The sequence below is a fragment of the Anabas testudineus genome, chromosome 2 (assembly GCF_900324465.2).
Source record: "Anabas testudineus chromosome 2, fAnaTes1.2, whole genome shotgun sequence".
NCBI classification, from domain to species: Eukaryota; Metazoa; Chordata; class Actinopteri; order Anabantiformes; family Anabantidae; genus Anabas; species Anabas testudineus.
The window spans coordinates 2,280,612-2,301,629 of record NC_046611.1 but is presented as its reverse complement, the minus strand read 5'-3'; the positions used below and the strand labels follow the sequence as shown (position 1 = coordinate 2,301,629).

The window sequence follows — 21,018 nt, the reverse complement described above, 5'->3', positions numbered from 1 at the left end:
ACCACAAAATGGAAATACTCAAGTACATGAAAACTATAGTTACATGTGGGGACAATACTTTATTTGGTAAATCTACTTCTACGACTTCCAGACAGTCTCTCCACCAAAGCTGAGCAGCACTGTGCAGGAAGGAGCTTTGATTAAATGTTTTTGGATCAAATCTGCTGAAGTAGAAGTTGAGATGAGACAGAACGCTGCAGAACAAGCTGCTGCTCAGTGAGACTGAGTGAGACGACGACAACAACAACGACGACAACGACAACAACAACAACAACAACGACAACAACAACAACAACAACATGCTGAGTTTACTTTTCCTTAGACTCTGAATGTTAGAAACTTACTAGTTTAATCTGAAGGCGACTCACACTGTCTTCCTCAGAGGTTCTTTCTGTTTATAAGATTTATTTTCTTTTTTTTTTTTTGTCTTGGTTTTAAAGACAGTTTTATAAAAAAGACTTAAAAGTATTTCAGTTGAAGTTTTTCTTTCTTTTCCACATCGTCTTTATTTCTGAGGCTTGTCTGAACCAGACAACAACAGAATACTGAAAACTGGGAGTTCGGCATGAAAATCAACTACAAACACAGAATATGGATGAAGGACGTGTCGGCGGTTTCATACAAAACCAGAGGAATCAGGTTTTAAAGAACCTGAATTCCCACGTTTCTGTAGGACGGTGGTACGGGAAGACGATACCAGCTGAGAAGCTGCAGCAGGACGGAGGCACTTCTTTACGCGTCAGTAGTTTATACAAATCAAAGATTCAAGTTAAAAGCAGATTTCTGCTTCGAAACAAGAGATGAAATCTGAATCAAAGATGAGAGGGTGTGAAACAGCTCCGCACACGTATTAAACACATTTTAAGAACCGTTTTATCAGATGGTTCCTCACATCGTGGCCACAGAGCAGAACCAGGTGAGGAAGCTCAGGAGGACGTCAGAGGTTGTTCTGCAGTCATTCCTCTGAAAGTGTTGACAGACTCTTCATCAAATAGTTCCTCTCACTTTAAATATTCCATCAGGTAACTGTTGGTGACTGTTCTTTGGTTTCATACGTGAAAATAATGAAAATAAATCTGTTCCAAGATGGAAGGAAACTAATGAATACAATCTGGAACAAAGTATTTTATTTTCTGTGTGTTTCTTTTGATATTGATAATTGTTAGAATTGATATTTAATTCATTTTTAATTAGTATTAGTTCTTAATGTTCCCACCGGAGCAGAGCTGCTGATGTCAAATGAGAAATGAACTGAATGTGAATCTCAATCATTAGCTGAACTATTTTATACTGAAGTCTATTTAAGACAATTATTCTAAGCACAGCTCCGCTGTCGTCCTCTGTGGTGAAGTTTAGGAACCTCAGCATTCATTTATGTGAAAACTCAATTTCACATCTTTAAGATGGTAAAAAGTTCACTTTGTGCTCTGGCATTATTTTAAATGCTGTTTGTGTTTTTGTAAAATTTAATTGTTGAATTAAATCAACATTTCATCAGATTTCATCCTTTTTTCACCTTTGAAGTAAATAAAGTTAATAATAACTTAACACACACTTTACATTAAGGGAATTTCCTTCACACTCCACCTGTAGAGACCAGTTAATAAACTGCACAGAGCTTCACGGCGCGTTGGATTTGTTCACCTCTGAGGAGCAAAAAGTCCCAAGCGCACCCTGCTGTGAAAACAACCCATAGAAACAACTCTTCTCTGAGTCTTCAAACTGTTGTTTTAGCTCAGAGAGTAGATTCATGTTAGAGGATCAGTTCGTTCAACTTAAATGTTTACTGCCTTATTTCATCATCTTATACCTGCTAATTATTTCACATTTCACCACTACAGCGGTTTCACAGCAGATTAGCTGCTGTAGTGGTGAAATGCATGACTCAGCTCAGACTTAAGATGCAGTAATAAAACGCTGAGTGTGTAAATTAAAACGTTTCCAAATGAACAGTCAGTCAGAGTTTCGTGCAGTGGCGTCGGGGTTTTCTCGACCTCCTCCTCCGTCTGAGGACGTGTGTGTTTGGTCATTGTTACAGTCTGTGGGTGTAGGGTGGGTGGTGTCTGGTTGTGTAGGTGCTTCAGAGGTGGCTGAGGCTGGATCGCTGCTGCCGTCACTTGAGTTGCTTTGCGACGTCTCCCCCGTCACAACTTCGGCCGGCGCCTGCTCATTAAGTTCCTGTCGACGAGAGGAACAAACGGTGATGAAGCTGCACTTGAAGTTGCATCAAACATTCACGAGCAACTATCTGGCGGCAATATGGGAGAAGATCTGAGCCCTGTCTGTTATTTCATATCGTTTATATGTTGTGTCTATAAACCAGACTTGTAGCTCGATGACCAGAGTAACAAGTTAACGTCTAACCCTGGTTCAGTCAAACAAAGGTTTGTCTCATAGGAAAACACGAGCTGCACACAGTACGTTACTGAGATTCAGTCACATGACGTTCTCTGAGCAAACGGTTCAGGAAACAGTTCAGGGTGCATCTGTAAAATTCACCTGACCTCTCAGGTGTCAGATGTCGACAGTTTACCTATGATAAGACGTCAGCCCGGAGCAAAACAAACATTCAAAGCAAACATTTTCACACACGGCAGCAGTTTTTATTCCACGTCAGCTGCTGCAGCTCAGGTCACTCTGCAGAAATGTTTCATCCAACTGTTCATTTTGCACCAGGAAAACGTCGCATCATAAAACTCCCTTTAAACGAACCCACTGCTGAAGAAGTTTGTGTGGGGAATGCAGTTCGATTTAAGCACATTCTGGGTAATACTCTTGATAAAAGACTAGAAGACAACCAAACGTGACTCTAAATGAGCAGAGATGGCACAAAAACAGATTTAGTGATGAACAGAATGAACCAACACACAAGTTAAACACTGTTTCCGACTCTCTTAGACAAGTCTAAAAGCCAAACTAGAAGAACTAGAACTAGCTGGACTAACTTAGCGGACCGGTTTGACATGATCTGCTGAACTAGCTAACAGGCTTCATAAACGTCACTGATGACAGAGCTGAGGGAGTCCAATATGGCCGCCAGAGGGTGGAGTCATGGGGTGATCAATGGGAAGTAATTCAGACATGCGTGCGCCCACATGACGTCATGAGTCAGGCGTGGGACTATTCAGAGACATTCCAACAATACGCATGCATATACACACCCACATACCTCACACAGGTAGAGATGAGTCACGGTTAACACCACATGCCACAACAACACACACACACACACACACACACACACACACACACACACACACACACACACACACAAACACACACACACACACACACAGTAGACACCCAGGACAACCCCTGCACACACACACAGACGCAGACAGCAGCTTTTCGACGTCTCACCTTTCTTCAGTGTGTGTGTGAGTGTGGGCGGCCGGATAGAAGAGGAGGCGTCAGAAGGTTCAGATTAGTACAGATTAGTAAAACAGACATTTCCCACACAGTCACTACAACTATCAGACACAGCAGATGGAAAAAGGATGTTATTATTATGGGATATCCATTAGTACTGGACACATATTAAAACATGAACAGAATAAAAGTGCAGCAATAAGTGGTTTCCAAATACAAAATGCTTTTATGAAGAGCTCAATATTTTATTACTGCAGCTTCTCACGTTGCTTTTCTCTGTTTTGTGTCATTGTAAACTGAATATTTCGGGGTTTTGGACTGATGGAGAGACAAAACAAGACGTCATCAGGGGATTAAAACAAAGACGTGCTTAAAATAAAGACGTTTTATGTCCAGTTCACATCAATGTGGTGAAAACAACATGAATCTTAACCTCTGAAAACAATGATCACTGTCATTATCACCTGTTAACGTGCTGATTTCCTTCACACTGTTCTGACCAACAGCCCAAAACCCAAAATATTCAGTTCTTTTAAGGCAGAGGAAGCGAGAAGCTTGTGAGTTGTAACAGCTGCTGCTATTAACGTTGTTCTTTTCACTTAATCTTGTTCACCTGCAGAGGTTCATTCTCTGGAGGCGGTCCGTTGCTCTTCGACATGTTGATCATCTCTCTGATCTGGAAGATGGCGAAGGCGATGGTGACCCAGGGGGAGCCAGAGAGCACCCAGGCCGGCTGGTTCACGTCCTCCTGATCCTCCTGATGCTTGGTCTTTTTGACGGGTAACGCTGCGGCGGGCGGAGCCAGGTGGTCCACAGAGTTCTGGCTCTGCACCAGGTCGATGGTAGCGATGGGAACGGGGCTGGAGGGGACCGGGATGTTCTCTGCCAGGATTTTGTCCTCTGCAAAGCGAGGAGGGATTCAGACTTAACTTAAATGTACAATCTTTATCCGATTATCTAACAATATGCAGCTTCTCGTTCATATTTGTTCCTTGAAGACGAGACTCTGCTCTGAAACCTGTGTGTTTGTTGGGAGGACGTTAGGCTTCACTCACCTTTGTCCTCAGCTTCTCCGGTCAGATACTGGATTAGGGAGAAGATTAGGAGGATGACCAGAGAGGCCATGCCGATTCCTCTGAACGTTTCTGCAGCACCTGCAAAATAAAAAAGAAATAAAAGAAATATAATATTTTTCAAGTGTCATATGAAGCTGGTTTAATCCCAGTTGAACTGTCTTTTCCATGAAGAAACATCGTTTAACTGCATCGTGACATTAGTGAGTCCTTCGTTTGACTCGTCACTGCGTCGTACCAAAATAGTTGACTAACACTCCTCCCACCATGGCTCCACAGCCGCGGCCCAGACCGAGGTGCAGGCCCTGCAGGATTCCCTGCGCCGACGTCCTCAGTGCCGGTGGAACCGCAGCGCTGAGGAAGGAGATACAGGCTGCCCAAACTGAGGCGTGGGTCACACCTGAAGGACAGACAGGTACAGAGAGAGGTCACAGCTGCAGGTGTGTGACACCTGGACTGACTCAACATTAGAATGAAATTTACATTTAGTCATTTATCAGACGCTTTTATCCAAAGCGACTTAGAGGGCAAAGGCAGGTTAAGTGTACGGAGGGTTAGGGTTAGTACCTACTGGAGGTAGACCACAGCCGGGATTCGAACCCCAGGCTCCTGCATGGGGAGCGGGGTTGTTACACATGAAGTGTAGAAGCATGTCACCATCTTTTACTATGTTACTGCATTTTCTCCTGTTGCTACTACATCTTTTGAAGCGTTTGTATTAGTATAGTACATTAGAGGATATAGTTTATAATATAATTATGATCGGTGTTAATCGAATACATTTCCTGTTAATAACGAACAAATAAAAATGAGACATTTACCTTTAAAGTGATCATCAGTATCTTTTTAAGCGGCATTACAACAAAGTATTATGTGTTGGAAATAGTTCAAAAGTTAATATTTCACATTTCTGGGAGAACAGAATACGACTGAATACTACTGGCTGAAATTTCAGTCAGTCAAAAAAAGTTTCAGTCAAAAAAACTCACACTTTATTTATCAGGTTACTGAAACTGAGATCACAACAAAGCAAAAAACAACAGTGATGCTGACGATAATTAACACAACTGTGCTACTTCGTTTAAATCAGGATAAAAGACTCCAGAAGAGTATAACGACATGTATATATACAGTTTATTATGTCACATTTAAAAGACATTAAAGATATGAAATATAACGTGTGAGTGTGTTTATTATAATAATGATTATTACTGTAGATATTTTACAGTTTGAATTGTTATAAATTGTTTTATAAAAATGTTTAAATTATATTAATTTATTATTACTCATAATAATAACTTATTTTCTATGATATGTTATTTATTCTATTTTATTCTATAGTTTTATTATTGTGTTTATCACATATTACAAATCAGTATCAGTAGATTTGAAGATCGACTACGTCAGAAGATAATTACTAAGAAAGTGGAGAAAAAGACTTTTCCAGTTTATTGATATTTTAACGCACTCAGATTTGGATCAGGGACAAAACACCTTGTCGTCATAGAAAACATCCTTTCTCCTTCTGTAACATCCAAACTGTTGTGTCTGCACACGATCGCCTCATCTACAACACTCGACCCGTCGTCCTGGAATTACTGACTGGCCTCTGGTTTAAGCTCTGCCCTCTGGGGGGCGCTGCAGACAGCCTGGTTTAACGACGGTTCGTCTTTGTTTGTGTACATTGAGCAGGAACTGTCACAGAAACTGTTCTGTTACTTTTCTGTTTTCTCTCACTACATCAGGTCGACACCCACAGTCACGCTCTTGTCATGCCAGCATGTTGAGACTTCCTGTGCGACGTCTGAATGTGTCACATGAACGGCCACACCTCGTCGAAGAGACGGGTGCAGCTTATTGACACATTCAGTCAAACCACAGTAGAAAAGCCTCTGTGGCGACTGAAGGTTGAAAACGCTCCACACAGATTAAGACTCAGTTTCAAGTATCTACTGTTGCACTGTTCGTGAGATTAAAGCTCGAACGCTGAACCAGTTCTCACTTGTTATCTTCTTCTGGGAGGCATCAGTGTTTTCTCAGGGTGGACTCGAACACACCTCCCAGACTCTGATCTCTGTACTGTGTCTTTTATTGACTTGATGCTGGTCGAGTGTTATTGTAAGATGCTAAGAACATGCTGCTCTCACTAAAAGTGAGCTGGTTAGTTTTGTAGCTTTAGTTCCTATAACTTGAACTACATTCACAGAACTGATAGATTTATTTTCTTTTTTTACATTACTAACTGCTGAATTATCTTTTTGCAGCACACAGAGGATTTATGGACAGTTAAAATCTACAAATGTCTGTGTGGTCAGATTTCCCTAAGTTCACCTCCCAGTGTCTTTGTATCATATGAGAACATTTTAAACCCTCTGGCTTTTAAATAACCATTGTGTGAATTAGCCTTCGCTGGAGCCTGTGTTTGCCTAATGTTTAATAATCTCTGGTGTTTGAGGAGACATTGTCTGACTTTGTGTTAACTGTCTTTCTTCCTACAAACCCGTCGCCGTCTGAACTCCAGCTGTCTGCCTCTAACCAGCAGCTTGTGCTTCACTGTTGTTACTGAACCAGGCTGCTGCAGGAAAAAGGCCGTCTGATAAACCTCCTGTTAGACAAACACGGCCGATTCCCGTCCCGTTCCCAGGGACCTAGTGTCCCAAACACCCTTCAGAGCGAGAAATGAGCGGACGTTACCTTGAAGGACCTCCATAGGCAGGACGGTCCAGGCGTTCTGCAGGTAGGAGATGTACAGGTAGCGAGCGGTGTTGCAGGCCAGGCCGATGTAGAGCACCCTGAGGGGGGGAGGGGGGCACGGAGCAGGAGTTGGTGTAAATAAACATTTCGATTTTTAGGTACAATCACAGCGACAGTCTGTTCTGCTTAGACTTTCAAACACAACCAGCTGCTTCGGTCTCCTTCAACCCGTCACTGCTGCTGTTTTTATTAAAGCATCGTGACATCCCTGTTGTTATTTGGAGAATATCTTTGTTCTCAGCTGCTCAGAAACAGGCTGAACCAAAGCAGAGAACACAGCACACACACTGCTGTGAACACGACACACCCTCAAACACTTGTTTGTTCACCAGCCAGGATTATTTGTTTGTTTGCTGAGCGCTCAGAGACACAGAAGATGTGCGGCTGGATTTGGACGTGACAGCTGAAGATCTCTCACTGAAACGGGACTTATTTAGAATCCACAGCAGCGTATTTACTACAGGAACGAGCTACACGTGCACACTAAACGCTCTTCCACTGATGATAATAGGAGCTAAATAAACCTGAAATAAACTGTTCACTTGTGGCTTAAGCACAAACAAAGAATACTGCAGCGTGTCTGAAGGACAGCTGTCATCATGAGGCTGTGGTTTGTTATAGCTGCAGACGTTTCAAGCTGGTGGTTTTCGTTTGTTGAGCAACATGAGTGTGAGTGTAAAGACATTTTAAGACCTGAGGGAAATGCACCTTGTCCACAGTAGAAGTCTGTACTTTAGCACCACTTCACTATATGAGCAGCCTAAAACCACAGTTCCTAATAGATCGGAGTGCCTCACAGACATGATTAGTTACACAGACTAAAAAAAGTGCAGGTTTGTTTGTTTCCAGCTGTTTTCGTGTCTGGAAGCTTCAAGGATGTTTCAGTCATGTGCTGCTGCTTCAACGTCATGATTCATTTCACTACCTCCACGTTGTGTTTATAACACCAACGTTTCCAACTTCAAGTCTAAAAGTGATTATTTCAACAGCTTCTAGATAAAACTCTGTCCTGTCCTTCATCAGTAGTACATCTGCTCAAGTACTGTAATTAAGTACAGTTTTAAGATACTAGTACTTAACATGTAACTCACAAAATTATTAATCTGCTCAAAATCAGGACAAGCTGAACACATTACACCTATTTTACTGTCAACTACACTGAGGTGTTACGTAGGAGCACGAGACACTGGGCTGACATTCCCATCATCAGTGAAGCTGAAGCAGATGGTCTTTCCACTGCAAACAGGTAGTTTAACACCAACTGTGACAGGGTCAACATACAACACCTGCAGCCTGAGGTGACTTATTAACACCTATAAACAAATACAGCAGGATGCTGCACCTGCAGCGGCGCGCTTCTGCTGTCGTTGAGACTTTCCAGTCAAACAGGAAGTTCGTCTGCAGCAGCAGCACGTTACATCCTCACACGCTAAAACGGTTCCCCCCAGTACTGACAACATGAAGCCGACACAGAGTGAAGATGAGCTGCTGTGATGTTGAAGTAAACCTTGAAATAATCAGACGCATCAAATATTTCTAATTCTGCACAAATGCAGCAGTGATGTCCTCGACACTGCAGAATCTTTTCATCTCATTCCTTGTTTCTACACGTCCTCACTTCCTGTGTCTCCTCATCCTCAATTTTTTTCATTACTTCCAGATTTTCAGACGTCACAGTAGAAATGAAAAAAGAAGCATAAAGAAAAGAAGCTGAGCTCTGGTGACATCTGACATTTATTTCTGATTTTACTACTGATTAACAGTGTTTATTAATCTCTTAATGCAGCTATTAAATCAGTGCTGATGTGAGTGTTGTCTAAACTCTTACTGTTGAGTTTTTTGTCTCATCAGGTGTTTAACTCGAACAAACTCTTCAATAAATATATCAATAGCTTCTGTGACTGTAACATCTGTTACTGTGTTCGTCACTCATAAATCCTCCTTCATGTTCTACTTTTGTTGAATCTGTTTCGTGTTACGTAATCATCTTAATAATAATAATTATAATAATCAGAATAATGAAAGAAGCTCCTGTACTCCTGTTAGTAGTTAATGTGAAGATCACCCAGAAGGGCAGGTGTGTTTTTAACAACACCTTGTCCTTACCCTATAACGTCCTCCCCTGTTGACTCAGGATTTGTTTCAGTCAACATCAGGGACGTCGTGTGTTTAATGTGTATGTTGGACTGAGCCTGACTCAGAGGTGCAGCCTGAAATCCAACACCACGCTCTCAAATGTCCCCACTGCCTGCGAGGTCCGGGCCAAAATCGACTCAGACAGAAACACTGAGCATAAATGACAGCATTGTGTCAAAGACACTGGACACAACTCACTGCTGCTGCTGCACAGGGGAGGACGTGTTTAACTGTCCAACCTGCAGCACTTCATAACTGTACTGTAACTATTTTATTATGAGGTTGAACTGGAGACGAGTGAAGCTGCAAGAAAAGTAAATCCAGAAAGGTTCACGCCACAGATCAGTGGTAGCAAATGTTTTTCACATTAAGTTTGGAAACGGACACGGTGCTCAGAAATTCCAGCCAGAATCAATAAGAACCCATTAAACCTTTTCATAAAAATCCTCCTCAGTAGTTAAATATGTATAATATAATAAAACCTGTCACCATCCCACGAGTGTGTGAGTCTTACCGAATGTGTCCGACCAGCTCGATGAACTTGTGGCTGGTGAAGTAGGCGGCGAGCTCTGAGACGTGGCTCAGCACAGAGCAGACACCAAACAGCGTGGTTGTCCCCTTCAGGTCCTCCAGGTGCCAATACAGGAAGGTGAAGACGAAGCCGTAGCCGAAGCCCATGAACCAGGCGACGAACAGGACGGAGCTGTAGCGCACACTGCAGAGAAGCTTCAGCAGATCGCTGTAGTGGAACTCCTCGGTGGTGTCTGGGCTGATGGGAGTCTGCTCTGAGGAGCTGGACTCTGATATCGACCTCGGACTCTCTGGCTGCTCCACCACCCCCTCTGGAACCTCCTGTTGGTAGTTGCCACCTTTTTCAAAGTAGAACTGAGTGGCCACGACAAACGCTACGCCCATCAGCACACCAAAGACAATAAATGCTATCTGGTAGTTGTGTAGCCGGTAGTCGGGCAGGATGCAGCCAATGCCGTCGATCACAACGGTGACGTGAGTGTGGTCGATCCAGATTCCCACCAGCAGCATGGCCAGACCCCAGCCCAAAGAGCCCCACATCCTCTGCAGGCCGTAGCGGTCACGGGCTTTACCGAGATACTGCAGGGTGACGGTGTCCACAATGGTCACAGCGGGGGCGCTGAAGAACTCGCCCACAATGATGACGAGCAAGATGAGCAGGAAGATGGTCTGCACTTGGTCCTCGTTGTAGATGATCTGGTACTCCTTGGTTTTTGATGGAGCTGGAGAGGTGGTGGTGGACAGAGTGGTGTTTGGGGAGAGCTGGGTGGTGTTAGCTGGTGTTAAAGGGGCAGAAGGGGCGCTGGCGTTAGAGTTTCGTTTGTGCCTATCGAGCAGGCTGAAGTCAAAGTCCAGTTCAGGAAGCTCAATGAGGTCTTGGAGGTCTTGGAGGCTCCGCCGGCTCCTGGTGTGGTTGGTGGAGTTGCTCTGATGTGTAATGTTACCATGAGGCACAGTTGTTGTCACGGCTGCTGCCGTCGACGCAGGAGCACCATTTATTTCCTCGCATTTCATCTCGGCCGGTTTGACAAAGCCGATGCCGCAGTTGAACACCAACCAGCAGAAGACGGAAAACAGCAGGACGACCTTCCCCTTCTTGAAGCGGTCGGCCACCACGCCCCAGAAGGGGGCGCTGCAGAACTCGATGAAGTAGCGGATGCCGACGAGCAGCCCGCAGCGGCTGGGGGACAGTCCCAGCTGCTTGTAGTACACAGCCAGCAGGGGGTGCAGCGAGCCGTAGGCGGCGTAGAAGAAGAAATAGAAGATTTTGGAGATGAGGAGGTGGCTGTTGATGCGGAGACACATCCTCTCGCAGCAGTCTATCGAGTCGGGCTGTGAGGCCGGGGGCTCCTCGGACAGTGTGTCCAAGATGGGAGCAGGCGCCACCTGCCCCTCCATGGACAGGGTGTTGAAGGGTTCGGCCAACACATACTTCCTCTTTTGCTCCTCTTCGTCGTCCGTCAGAATGGCAACCTTGTCGTCAGCTGCCATATCTGGAAGATAAGAAAATGAAGGTGAGGCAGTGACGGCTCAATTATCCAAATGACTGTATTCATCCTTCAGCCGGCAGGTTTGTCTGCTCTACCCAGAAAAGGTTTGTTTGGCAGTAAATCAAACAGGACTTTGTAGTCCTGTGTTACAGCATCAAAACCGCTCCCATTATCAGCCGAGACAAATAAAAATAGATCTGTCTCTCTAGGACTCTTATTTTTAGGTGAATATATCAATATCACATCAACTGATGATAAATAAATGATGACATCCTACACAGGACTGCTAATTAAGAAACAGACGCAAAAAACCCATGTTGAAATGTTTAGTTACTGATCCAGCAGGTACGTAAAGGAAAATTCATCACAGGATGTTCTATGTACTACTATATTCTATATATAAAACATATGAAGTAGATTTATTGTCATGTTATTTGTTGGAAAATCACTTTTGCAGCTATTTGAGTCACAATAAACAAAATAATCCACAATATGTTGCATAAAACTGTGGAGTCTGAATGTAAGTAGAAAAACACAGTCAATGATAAAAACAAAAAGCTTTTACACCTGAAGCTCTATTTTAAACGTCTCTGGAGTTGTTTTGTTTATCTAGTCCAGATCTGATCTTGAGTCCAACAAAAGTGGGTTTTGATCTGGACCTGTTCTGTGTTTTTCTTTTCTGTTTTCACAATGATGAAAGTGCTTAAAACCATTTCTGAGGCGCGCTTCGTGATCTAGTCCAGTCTGAAAGTGGTCTACAGCCAAGTGGTCTACAGCCAAGTGGTCTACAGTCAAGAGGTCTACAGCCAAGTGGTCTACAGTCAAGAGGTCTACAGCCAAGTGGTCTACAGTCAAGTGGTCTACAGTCAAGAGGTCTACAGTCAAGTGGTCTACAGCCAAGTGGTCTACAGCCAAGTGGTCTACAGCCAAGTGGTCTACAGTCAAGAGGTCTACAGCCAAGTGGTCTACAGTCAAGAGGTCTACAGCCAAGTGGTCTACAGTCAAGTGGTCTACAGTCAAGTGGTCTACAGCCAAGTGGTCTACAGTCAAGTGGTCTACAGCCAAGTGGTCTACAGCCAAGTGGTCTACAGCCAAGTGGTCTACAGTCAAGTGGTCTACAGTCAAGTGGTCTACAGTCAAGTGGTCTACAGTCAAGAGGTCTACAGTCAAGTGGTCTACAGCCAAGTGGTCTACAGTAAAGTGGTCTACAGTAAAGTGGTCTACAGTCAAGTGGTCTACAGTCAAGTGGTCTACAGCCAAGTGGTCTACAGTCAAGTGGTCTACAGCCAAGTGGTCTACAGCCAAGTGGTCTACAGTCAAGAGGTCTACAGTCAAGTGGTCTACAGTAAAGTGGTCTACAGTAAAGTGGTCTACAGTCAAGTGGTCTACAGTCAAGTGGTCTACAGCCAAGTGGTCTACAGCCAAGTGGTCTACAGCCAAGTGGTCTACAGCCAAGTGGTCTACAGTCAAGAGGTCTACAGTCAAGTGGTCTACAGTCAAGTGGTCTACAGTCAAGTGGTCTACAGTCAAGTGGTCTACAGTCAAGTGGTCTACAGTCAAGTGGTCTACAGTCAAGAGGTCTACAGTCAAGTGGTCTACAGTCAAGTGGTCTACAGTCAAGTGGTCTACAGTCAAGTGGTCTACAGTCAAGTGGTCTACAGCCAAGTGGTCTACAGCCAAGTGGTCTACAGTCAAGTGGTCTACAGTCAAGTGGTCTACAGTCAAGAGGTCTACAGTCAAGTGGTCTACAGTCAAGTGGTCTACAGCCAAGTGGTCTACAGCCAAGTGGTCTACAGCCAAGTGGTCTACAGTCAAGAGGTCTACAGTCAAGTGGTCTACAGCCAAGTGGTCTACAGTCAAGTGGTCTACAGTCAAGAGGTCTACAGTCAAGAGGTCTACAGTCAAGTGGTCTGTTAAGATCTGGGTGAATGAAAAGAAAAGCTGCTTCTACAACAGCAGAAACTGGTTCGTAACATTTATCATCACTCTAAATCCTCTTTATATCTCTAGTCCACTGTTTGTTGATCTAGATCTGGAAAAACCAGGTTGTGACCCACTGAGGGTCTTAAAACCCTGAACACTAGGTAACATCTGGGACCCCTGGAGGTCCGCGGACCACAGTTTGGAAGCCGTCAGCCCGTCACTGGCTGTCACTGACGGTCCTATGCGGAAGTATTAGGTGTCCTGAACAAAGCTACTGTTTGATTTGGAGGTAAAACAAACAAACTCCGTTCAGTTTCTGGCTAATTTAAGGACCTGGTCTGAAGCGTAATTAAAAACCACAAACCGGCTTCGACACAAAGGAAACGACTCTAACGTCGGGACTCCAGAATCCTGAGTCCAGAATCCGGGTCCAGCCTCAGTGAACCCGTCTAAACCCACGAACAGGGCTTCAACAGAAGACCCGGCTCCGTTTAAACCCTGGTCGGTGTCCGTGCTCTCACCTGCTCAGGTCACCGCTCCCATTAAACTACGACTGCGCACTTCCTGTTGACGTTTCTCTCCGCTCGCACATTTCTCACAGAAAATCCGTAATTATCACTTTATTTCACGGAAACTCGGTGAATCCACTGTGAGTTCATCAAATCCCGATGCGGATGTGAGTGTTTCTCAGTCTGAAGACCGGCAGCAGCTGAAGAACCGGAGCGCCCACCTGTCCCTACGTGTTCCGGTCGACCCTTTCAAAATAAACTGTAAGTCATGTCACACACGGGGTTTGCTCTTTTCCAAGGATGCGACGCTCCAACTCATGTTAAATGATTAAAGTGTCCTCTGTGAGGACAAAATGATCGGTCCATCTGATAAAAAGGACTGAAAGACTGATTGATGTGAACAGATTACAACAGATTTGTTCCACATCTGCCTCATAAATAAGGTCTCTGCAGAAATGTAATTGTGTAATTAGTGTTTCTGGACCGAACTATCAGTTAATAGATCATCAATACTAACTACTGACTACAACGATATAGTCTGGGCATTGTTTACGTTTGTGCTTTTATTGTGTCCATATCCGGTGGTTGTCGGTGCTGACTGTCGGTAAATTGACGCCAAAGGGCGACTCCGCCTAAACGTGTGTAGTGTCAATTAATAATAATAATAATAATAATAATAATAATAATGAATACTTTGTTAAAGGGGAAACTTCCATTAATGACATAAATCATTAGGTCAGTTTAACGAGACACTGTAAACCTGGCTCTAACCCTCCATGGGAATATTACATTATAACAAATAAAGCTTTAACACATGAACAGATGCTTTCGTACTGATATAAATGAGCTGGTACCATCAAAACGCACATAAATACATGACAAATACTATTATAGTAGGTTTAATTTATGTCACATGATTAGATTTCTACTGGCTCACCCTAAAGGCCTTGTCAGGGGATAAAGTTCCTGTGAACCACACAAAGACTCAAACATCTTATTTAGTGTAAACAGAAAAGTTGCAGCTGATTCTAATTTTAGTTTAGACAGTCAAGAGGTAAAAGAAACAAAAAAAACAAGGAGTTCCTGGAAAGTGTCCACAAACATACTCAACCAGGAAACACCCCCCACCCCCCATGATTTTCAATACCATAAACCATTTCATCTGCCGGGGGCGCTGTAGACCTGCATGTTACACTGACACTGCTGATGTGATGATGTGAACTGAAAACTAATATAAAATCTAAACGTGTAGATTTGTCTTAAATAAGAAACTGTGACAACATCTCATTTAATGTTTTTCAAACTTCAGTTTCATCACTTCAAAAAATATTTAGGATCAGAAAGTGAACTAAGTCAGTTGAGTCTCTTTATCATGAAACAGACGTGTGTTTCAGGGTTTTTGGAGTGAAGCAGATGAGAAGTCAGACCAGATGAACAGGATCTGAAATCTCTTTCCAGGCAAGCAGATGTTTTGGAGGGGTTAAAGTTCCTGAAAAGAAAAAGCCTGAAGGTCGAAATGCAGTTTGACAAAACAGCAGGTACATCTGTAGAAAACACAGAGAGACAGAAAGAAGCGTGTCTCAGTAGTCCGACTCATCGGAGAGATCCGCCTGCTGCGTCCAGTGCTTCTCCTTCTGCTCCTTCTTCCTCATCCTCTCGCCCATCAGCATGGCGGCCAGCACAGTGATCACCACGGTCGCGGTGATGATGAGCACGGTGACCGTCTCGGCGATGCACAACTCAGTGTCCACCTCCATCAGCCGGTAATCCTGGAGGACGGGCGGCGCCTTGCAGGTCAGGTTGTAGTAGTCGTCCAGGAAGAGCCTCTGGATGCTGCGCAGCTTCTGGAAAACTCTCTGCAGGTCACAGTCGCAGTTCCAGGGGTTCCCCTCCAGCAGGATGTGTGTGCTGTAGGTCTGGATACTGAGGAACGTCTTGAAGTAGATGGTGGACAGCTGGTTGTTGGCCAGGTTGAGTAACGACATACTGGTGAGCGGCTTGAAGATGCCAATCTCTGTCTCGCTGATCCGGTTTCCGGCCAGGTTGAGAACCTCGAGCGAGCGCAGTATGGAGAATATCCCGTTCCTCAGAGACGACAGCTGGTTGTTCTCCAGGTGCAGCTGCCGCAGGGAGCTCATGGAGGAGAACGTCCTCACCTGGATGGTGTGGATGGAGTTGCTGGTCAGGTTTAACCTCTGGAGGCCGTCCAGGTGCAGGAAACTGCTGCTGTCCAGGCTCGTCAGCAGGTTGTGGGCGAGCTGCAGCTCCCGCAGGAATGCCAGGCCGATGGAGAAGCCTTCAGTCAGGGTGGAGATCCGGTTCCAGCTCAGGTCCAGTTTGCTCAGGAACTCCAGCTGAGAGAAGCCGCCGTCCTCCACGACGCTGATGTTGTTGTTCTGCAGCAGCAGCACCTGCAGTTTGTGGTTTTTGCTGAAGGAACGTTTGGGGATGACGGAGATGTGGTTGTCGGACAAGTCGAGGAGTTTGGTGTTGGGGGAAACTCTGCTGGGCAGCTGGGTGAGGAAGGCTCGGGAGCAGATGGTGGACCTGACATCTACTCGACAGTCACAGCCAGGATCACACCAGCTGTTGTGAGACCCAGAGGACGCATCCATCACCACCAAGAGGAGGAACAACAACTCCTTCATGACTCCACAGCTTTCTGAAAACCACCAGAACCACAGTTCAGATCTTAATAGGTTGTCGACTCAAAATCAGCAGAAATGCTGACTTGGTGGAAACAAAGCTTCTTATTACTTCACGACACTTTGTGAAGATAAAAACGTCCGTGTTGTGTCGATGGATCCTCTGCTGGTTGAGTTAAAACTTTACAGTAATCTACACACAGACGCTACATCAGGGCAGTTAATCTGTCAGGACCAGTTAAAGTCCAATCTGCCGTCCTCTCGTGTTGTATTGTCGTAGGTTTTTCTTACCAGCAGCTGCTCCTGCCTCTGTTTACCTGCTCGCGATCGTCAACATCCAGGCAGCAGCAGGTGGAGACTGGACATGATGGAGGAGAGGGAGGGCAGGTTGTCACGGCCCGGAAAACCTGACGAGAGACACGACAAAGGCAGAGTGACGGAAAGAGACACAGAGAGGAGAGGAGGGGAGGAGAGCTCGTCAATTATTCACCAGGCAGCGCTGCGGCTGTGTTGAGGGAGGGGGTTACGGGCTGCGAGGGGAGGTTTAGGAGATAGAAGCCAAACTGGGCCACAGAGCTGAGAATTAGAGGGTCTGGACAGATTTGATTGATGGCAGGCAGAGGGTCTTTATCTCCAGGTTGTTCTCTGGTTCATTTACTCTGCAGATTTAATCACAACAGAACTGAGCCGAGTGTGTCGGTGCTGAGAGAAGAGACTAAACAATACACGTAACATCCACTGTGGTCGTGTACAGTACGGTGTACAACACACAGTACATACACATACTAATACTACTACTAATACTGCCAACAGTGTCTGTGAAACATTAAATATGAATGTGTTTAAATATTTGATATGCAGCTTTTCAAATGAAGGTTTTATCATGACATGTTGTATTATGTGTGATTATTATTATTATTTCTCATCAGATTTTTCCATTTCTATTCAGCGTACTTCCAACCTAACAATCAACTTTCAACATCATGAATCATTTGCAGATGATGAATGTTTGTGCAGAATTTCACTGCGACCCACCAGAGGCTGTCGTTGTTCAGACGTTTTCAGTTATGAGATGTTGGTTGATTCAAATTACGATTCCCAGATGTCAGATGACAAGGAAGAGGTCAGGGTCTGATTTCACGGCCTCGTGGTTTCTTTGCTGACTGTGTTCATCTAAAAAGAAGTTTTTAAAAAGATTCAAACTAGAAGAAACATTTTTAATTTTTATATAGTTAAAGTCACAGTTAGTTTACCTGTGTGGAATCAGCCCAGATGTGATCATGTATTCTCGTCTATAGGATGCAGCAGGAATCTACTGGATAGATGATGAGCAGACCTGTTGGTCACAGAGATGAAGATTAGACTAAAACCATCCAAATCCCCGACACAGATAATCCAGGTTCTTCTTGGCTTTTTAGCTTTTAGCTGAGTCAAACGTTTCTTTAGTTCTTTGAGGACGACACAGGGTCGATATGAGGATCAGTCTGCTTGTGTTTCGTTTACAGATTTCCTCAAACACTGAAATGTTTTCAACATATCTTTTACTTATTTAGTCATTTAGTTAAGTTTAGTTTTCCTCCACTATCACAGCATTTCCTTCTTCCAGACGGCGTCAGTGATGATACCGTGATGTTTCCTCTTCCAGATATTGGGTGTCTGCAGGGATCCAGTTTCATGGCAGCTTTTAACTTGACCTGGATCATTAGGCTTCACAATAACAGCAACTGGAAACTACTTCAGTCACCGCCCTTAACTTATTATTGGAAGAGTTTCTGATGACACCAGGACTGTGTTTTGTGTTTTGTTGTGTTTTAATGTTGAGTTAATTAGGTTAGAAGGTCATTCTCACCACACAACAACAGTATCTGTAAATATCAGTGCTGCAGCAGAGTTAAAACACAATGTGAAACTACTCAAACCTTCATTATTGTTATCAAGGAAATCATTCAGCTTTGGTCACAACGAGTCTTAAATCTGTGGAGTGGGTCGACCTTCAACAGACAATAAAACAGAAAAACTAGTTTTCACTGGATAGAACAGTATAAAATTAATAATATTATAAATATAATAAATATATGATATATTTATTATATAAATATATAATAAAACCAGCAACAACGTAATGATCCTCAGTGTTTTACTGTATTTTATAGTATTTTACAGTGTTTAAATGTATTTTACTGTAATTTACTATATTTTACTGTATTTTACAGTGTTTAACTGTATTTTACTGTAATTTACTATATTTTACTATAATTTACTCTATTCTACTATATTTACAGTAATTTACTATATTTTACAGTATTTAGTATTTTACAGTATTTTGCAGTATTTTCCTGTATTTGGATCCAGATTTTAGTTTCTGTCAAATCACAAGTGATGAGGAAAATGTATTTTTATTGATTGTATCACAGTACAGCTACTACTGAAACTGCTCCTGCTGTTATTACTACTACTGGTACTTCTACTTCTGTTTACTTTTTCTGAATACTACTACCTATTCTGAAACTAGAAACTAGTGGTCAAGATTCAAGGTTCAAAAAAACTTGTTACCACCATTACTACTACTACAACTACCACTGCCTTATATCTGGTCACTATTATACTACTACCTAGTTTTACAACACCTCCTACTACAACTACCTACAGTATGCTGCTTCTACTGATACTAAATCTTCACCTACAATTGAGTGTGCTACTAGTACTACACACGTATACTATTACTACACCTTTAACTACTACTACTGTACCACAGTAATTGCTAATATAGTTATCCCACTGCTAATCCTGCCACCCGTAGTGCTACTAGTACTCATACTTCTATTCACACGTATACTATTACCTGTGTGAAAACTGTTTAATAGTTATCGTTACGTCTGTCTCTTCAGTCATTACAGACTTACTGTGTCAGATCTATGAGATCAGGAGAGATGGAACAAACTGAATTAGATCAGTATCAGTACTTATGTATGTGTCTGAAATACAAACATGTGCAGTACGGGTGTTGGAGTCTGTGTATACAGGTTTCTGTTGCTGTAAACTAGTGTATCATCTGAAGGTCAGTGCTCAGAGTACACAGAGCGTCCACAGATACGGTCTCTGAAGAGAGCATCTGCTCTGATGTGTTTTCACTGGTCAGACTATCTGACAGCAGGATGATTACAGTGAGACAGAAACCCTGACAGGGAAGCACATGAAAGCTGCTCCAGTCTCTATGAACACACTAATCTGTAATCCCAGAGGACACTACTGCTGCTGAGGACAACACCAACATCTCACTCTGACTGTATCCAGCTCACTGTCAGTGGTTGATTTATTATGTTGTTTTTTCTTATTAAGGAGCGTTTTCTGATTGTTTCCATTAAGTTTAAGTCAAAATGTGTTTGAAGAGGGTTTCCAGTGGCTAAGAGCATCAATATTCTACATTATCTTAACTAATTTGGCCGACATGTTTGTCTAAAGCAGATTACCAACAGTGCATCCCTCCTAAACAAACAACAAACCACAGTCTAGTATCTGGTGAAGTCTAAATGTTATCTTCATTCTAAAGTACTTTTTATCTGACTGCAGTATTTAAATATTTTAGATCGTACTTTTTAAATTACATGATGTTACCACAAAAAGAAAGAGAAAACTTAAGAGTGATACTGAGAGTTTGGCATAATCCCTGTGGGTATTGTGCAAATCTGAAATATTTATTATCTCTAAATGTAGGTATTCTGTGGCTGTGTGCAACACCAGATCCACATATAAATATTAATACGTGTCCCATAATAAATATTTTATATATTGTGTGAAATGTGATCTAAAAGTCTAATTGAATTCAGATTTAGTTGAGCTCCTCACAGTAACAGTCTTTATCATTTCTTTTATAGTATTTGAAGCTTCGTGAAAACAATATCCACCACATATGTGAGTTCGTCTCACCTTTCTACTCTGAGCAGGTCAGGTTGTTGTGATGTCATCAGTGTGGCCACCTGTGCAGTATTTAAACTGTAGTTTGTACCTGTGACCAGCAGGAGGCGGCACAGACCTGTAGGACGAGAAGCAACAGGACAATAAACATGGAGTGATTGATTGGATCAATCAACAGGATCAACAGCAGCAGTGCAGCTCTGATCATTTAATAAGCTAAATACCACACTGTGGGTACAAGTACTAGTAACACAAAGGGACTGTACACAGTATCAAAACTTAAACTACTACAATCCATTATTAATGCTGTAGAGTTATATGGAGTAGAGGTAGAAAGTGGCATCACATGAAAAGAGTCCAGAAAAGTACAAATATTTTATAACTTTATAATATACATCAAAAGTATAAGTAGTAATACTAGTACAAGTAGTGGTGGTTAAAATAACTACTTGTGTTAGGTATTGTAGAACGTAAAAGTTTGGAATCACTCGGAAATTTGCAAAGAAAAACACATTTTCATGCAATTCACAAACAATTGTTTAATTATGAGAACAGTTGTACAAATGGAGCCAAAACAGGAGCATGACATTATTTAGGTTCAGTGTCTAAACAGCAGCAGTTGTTTGTTTACTGGTTCCAATAGGAACCAACAGACAGAAAGAAAGAACTTTCA

The 21,018-nt window shown here is 43.0% G+C and overlaps 2 protein-coding genes across 3 annotated transcripts; both read right to left on the bottom strand.

Moving 5' to 3' along the window:
• Nucleotides 1–1,105: 1,105 nt before the first annotated feature.
• Nucleotides 1,106–14,023, bottom strand: LOC113163028 (major facilitator superfamily domain-containing protein 6-A). 2 transcript variants are annotated; one of them, XM_026361328.1, is made up of 8 exons: nucleotides 13,798–14,023; nucleotides 9,847–11,356; nucleotides 7,137–7,234; nucleotides 4,681–4,842; nucleotides 4,425–4,523; nucleotides 3,983–4,269; nucleotides 3,361–3,364; nucleotides 2,079–2,178 (listed from the first exon to the last, which is right to left on the bottom strand). In XM_026361328.1, the coding sequence occupies exons 2-8, from the start codon at nucleotides 11,352–11,354 to the stop codon at nucleotides 2,171–2,173; spliced, it is 2,166 nt and encodes a 721-aa protein (XP_026217113.1). In that variant the 5' UTR covers nucleotides 11,355–11,356; nucleotides 13,798–14,023; the 3' UTR covers nucleotides 2,079–2,170. The 2 variants fall into 2 exon arrangements, with proteins under 2 accessions (XP_026217111.1, XP_026217113.1); XM_026361326.1 differs by lacking the exon at nucleotides 3,361–3,364 and having other exon boundaries at nucleotides 1,106–2,178; nucleotides 13,798–14,022.
• A 507-nt stretch (nucleotides 14,024–14,530) lies between these two features.
• Nucleotides 14,531–18,028, bottom strand: LOC113163029 (leucine-rich repeat-containing protein 17). Its single transcript, XM_026361329.1, has 4 exons — nucleotides 17,684–18,028; nucleotides 17,466–17,603; nucleotides 16,748–16,837; nucleotides 14,531–16,447 (listed from the first exon to the last, which is right to left on the bottom strand). Exon 4 carries the CDS (start codon nucleotides 16,431–16,433, stop codon nucleotides 15,366–15,368), a length of 1,068 nt encoding a protein of 355 aa, XP_026217114.1. The 5' UTR covers nucleotides 16,434–16,447; nucleotides 16,748–16,837; nucleotides 17,466–17,603; nucleotides 17,684–18,028; the 3' UTR covers nucleotides 14,531–15,365.
• Nucleotides 18,029–21,018: the final 2,990 nt, after the last annotated feature.

What these genes read in the sequence shown, in the direction of transcription:
- LOC113163028 (XM_026361326.1), bottom strand. Translation starts at nt 11,354, where the DNA reads ATGGCAGCTGACGACAAGGTTGCCATTCTGACGGACGACGAAGAGGAG. An exon ending in GCCTATGGAGGTCCTTCAAG is followed by an intron (nt 4,843 to 7,136) that starts GTAACGTCCGCT and finishes TCTGTCCTTCAG; the next exon opens with GTGTGACCCACGCCTCAGTT. An exon ending in CGGAGAAGCTGAGGACAAAG is followed by an intron (nt 4,270 to 4,424) that starts GTGAGTGAAGCC and finishes CTCGCTTTGCAG; the next exon opens with AGGACAAAATCCTGGCAGAG.
- LOC113163029 (XM_026361329.1), bottom strand. Translation starts at nt 16,433, where the DNA reads ATGAAGGAGTTGTTGTTCCTCCTCTTGGTGGTGATGGATGCGTCCTCT.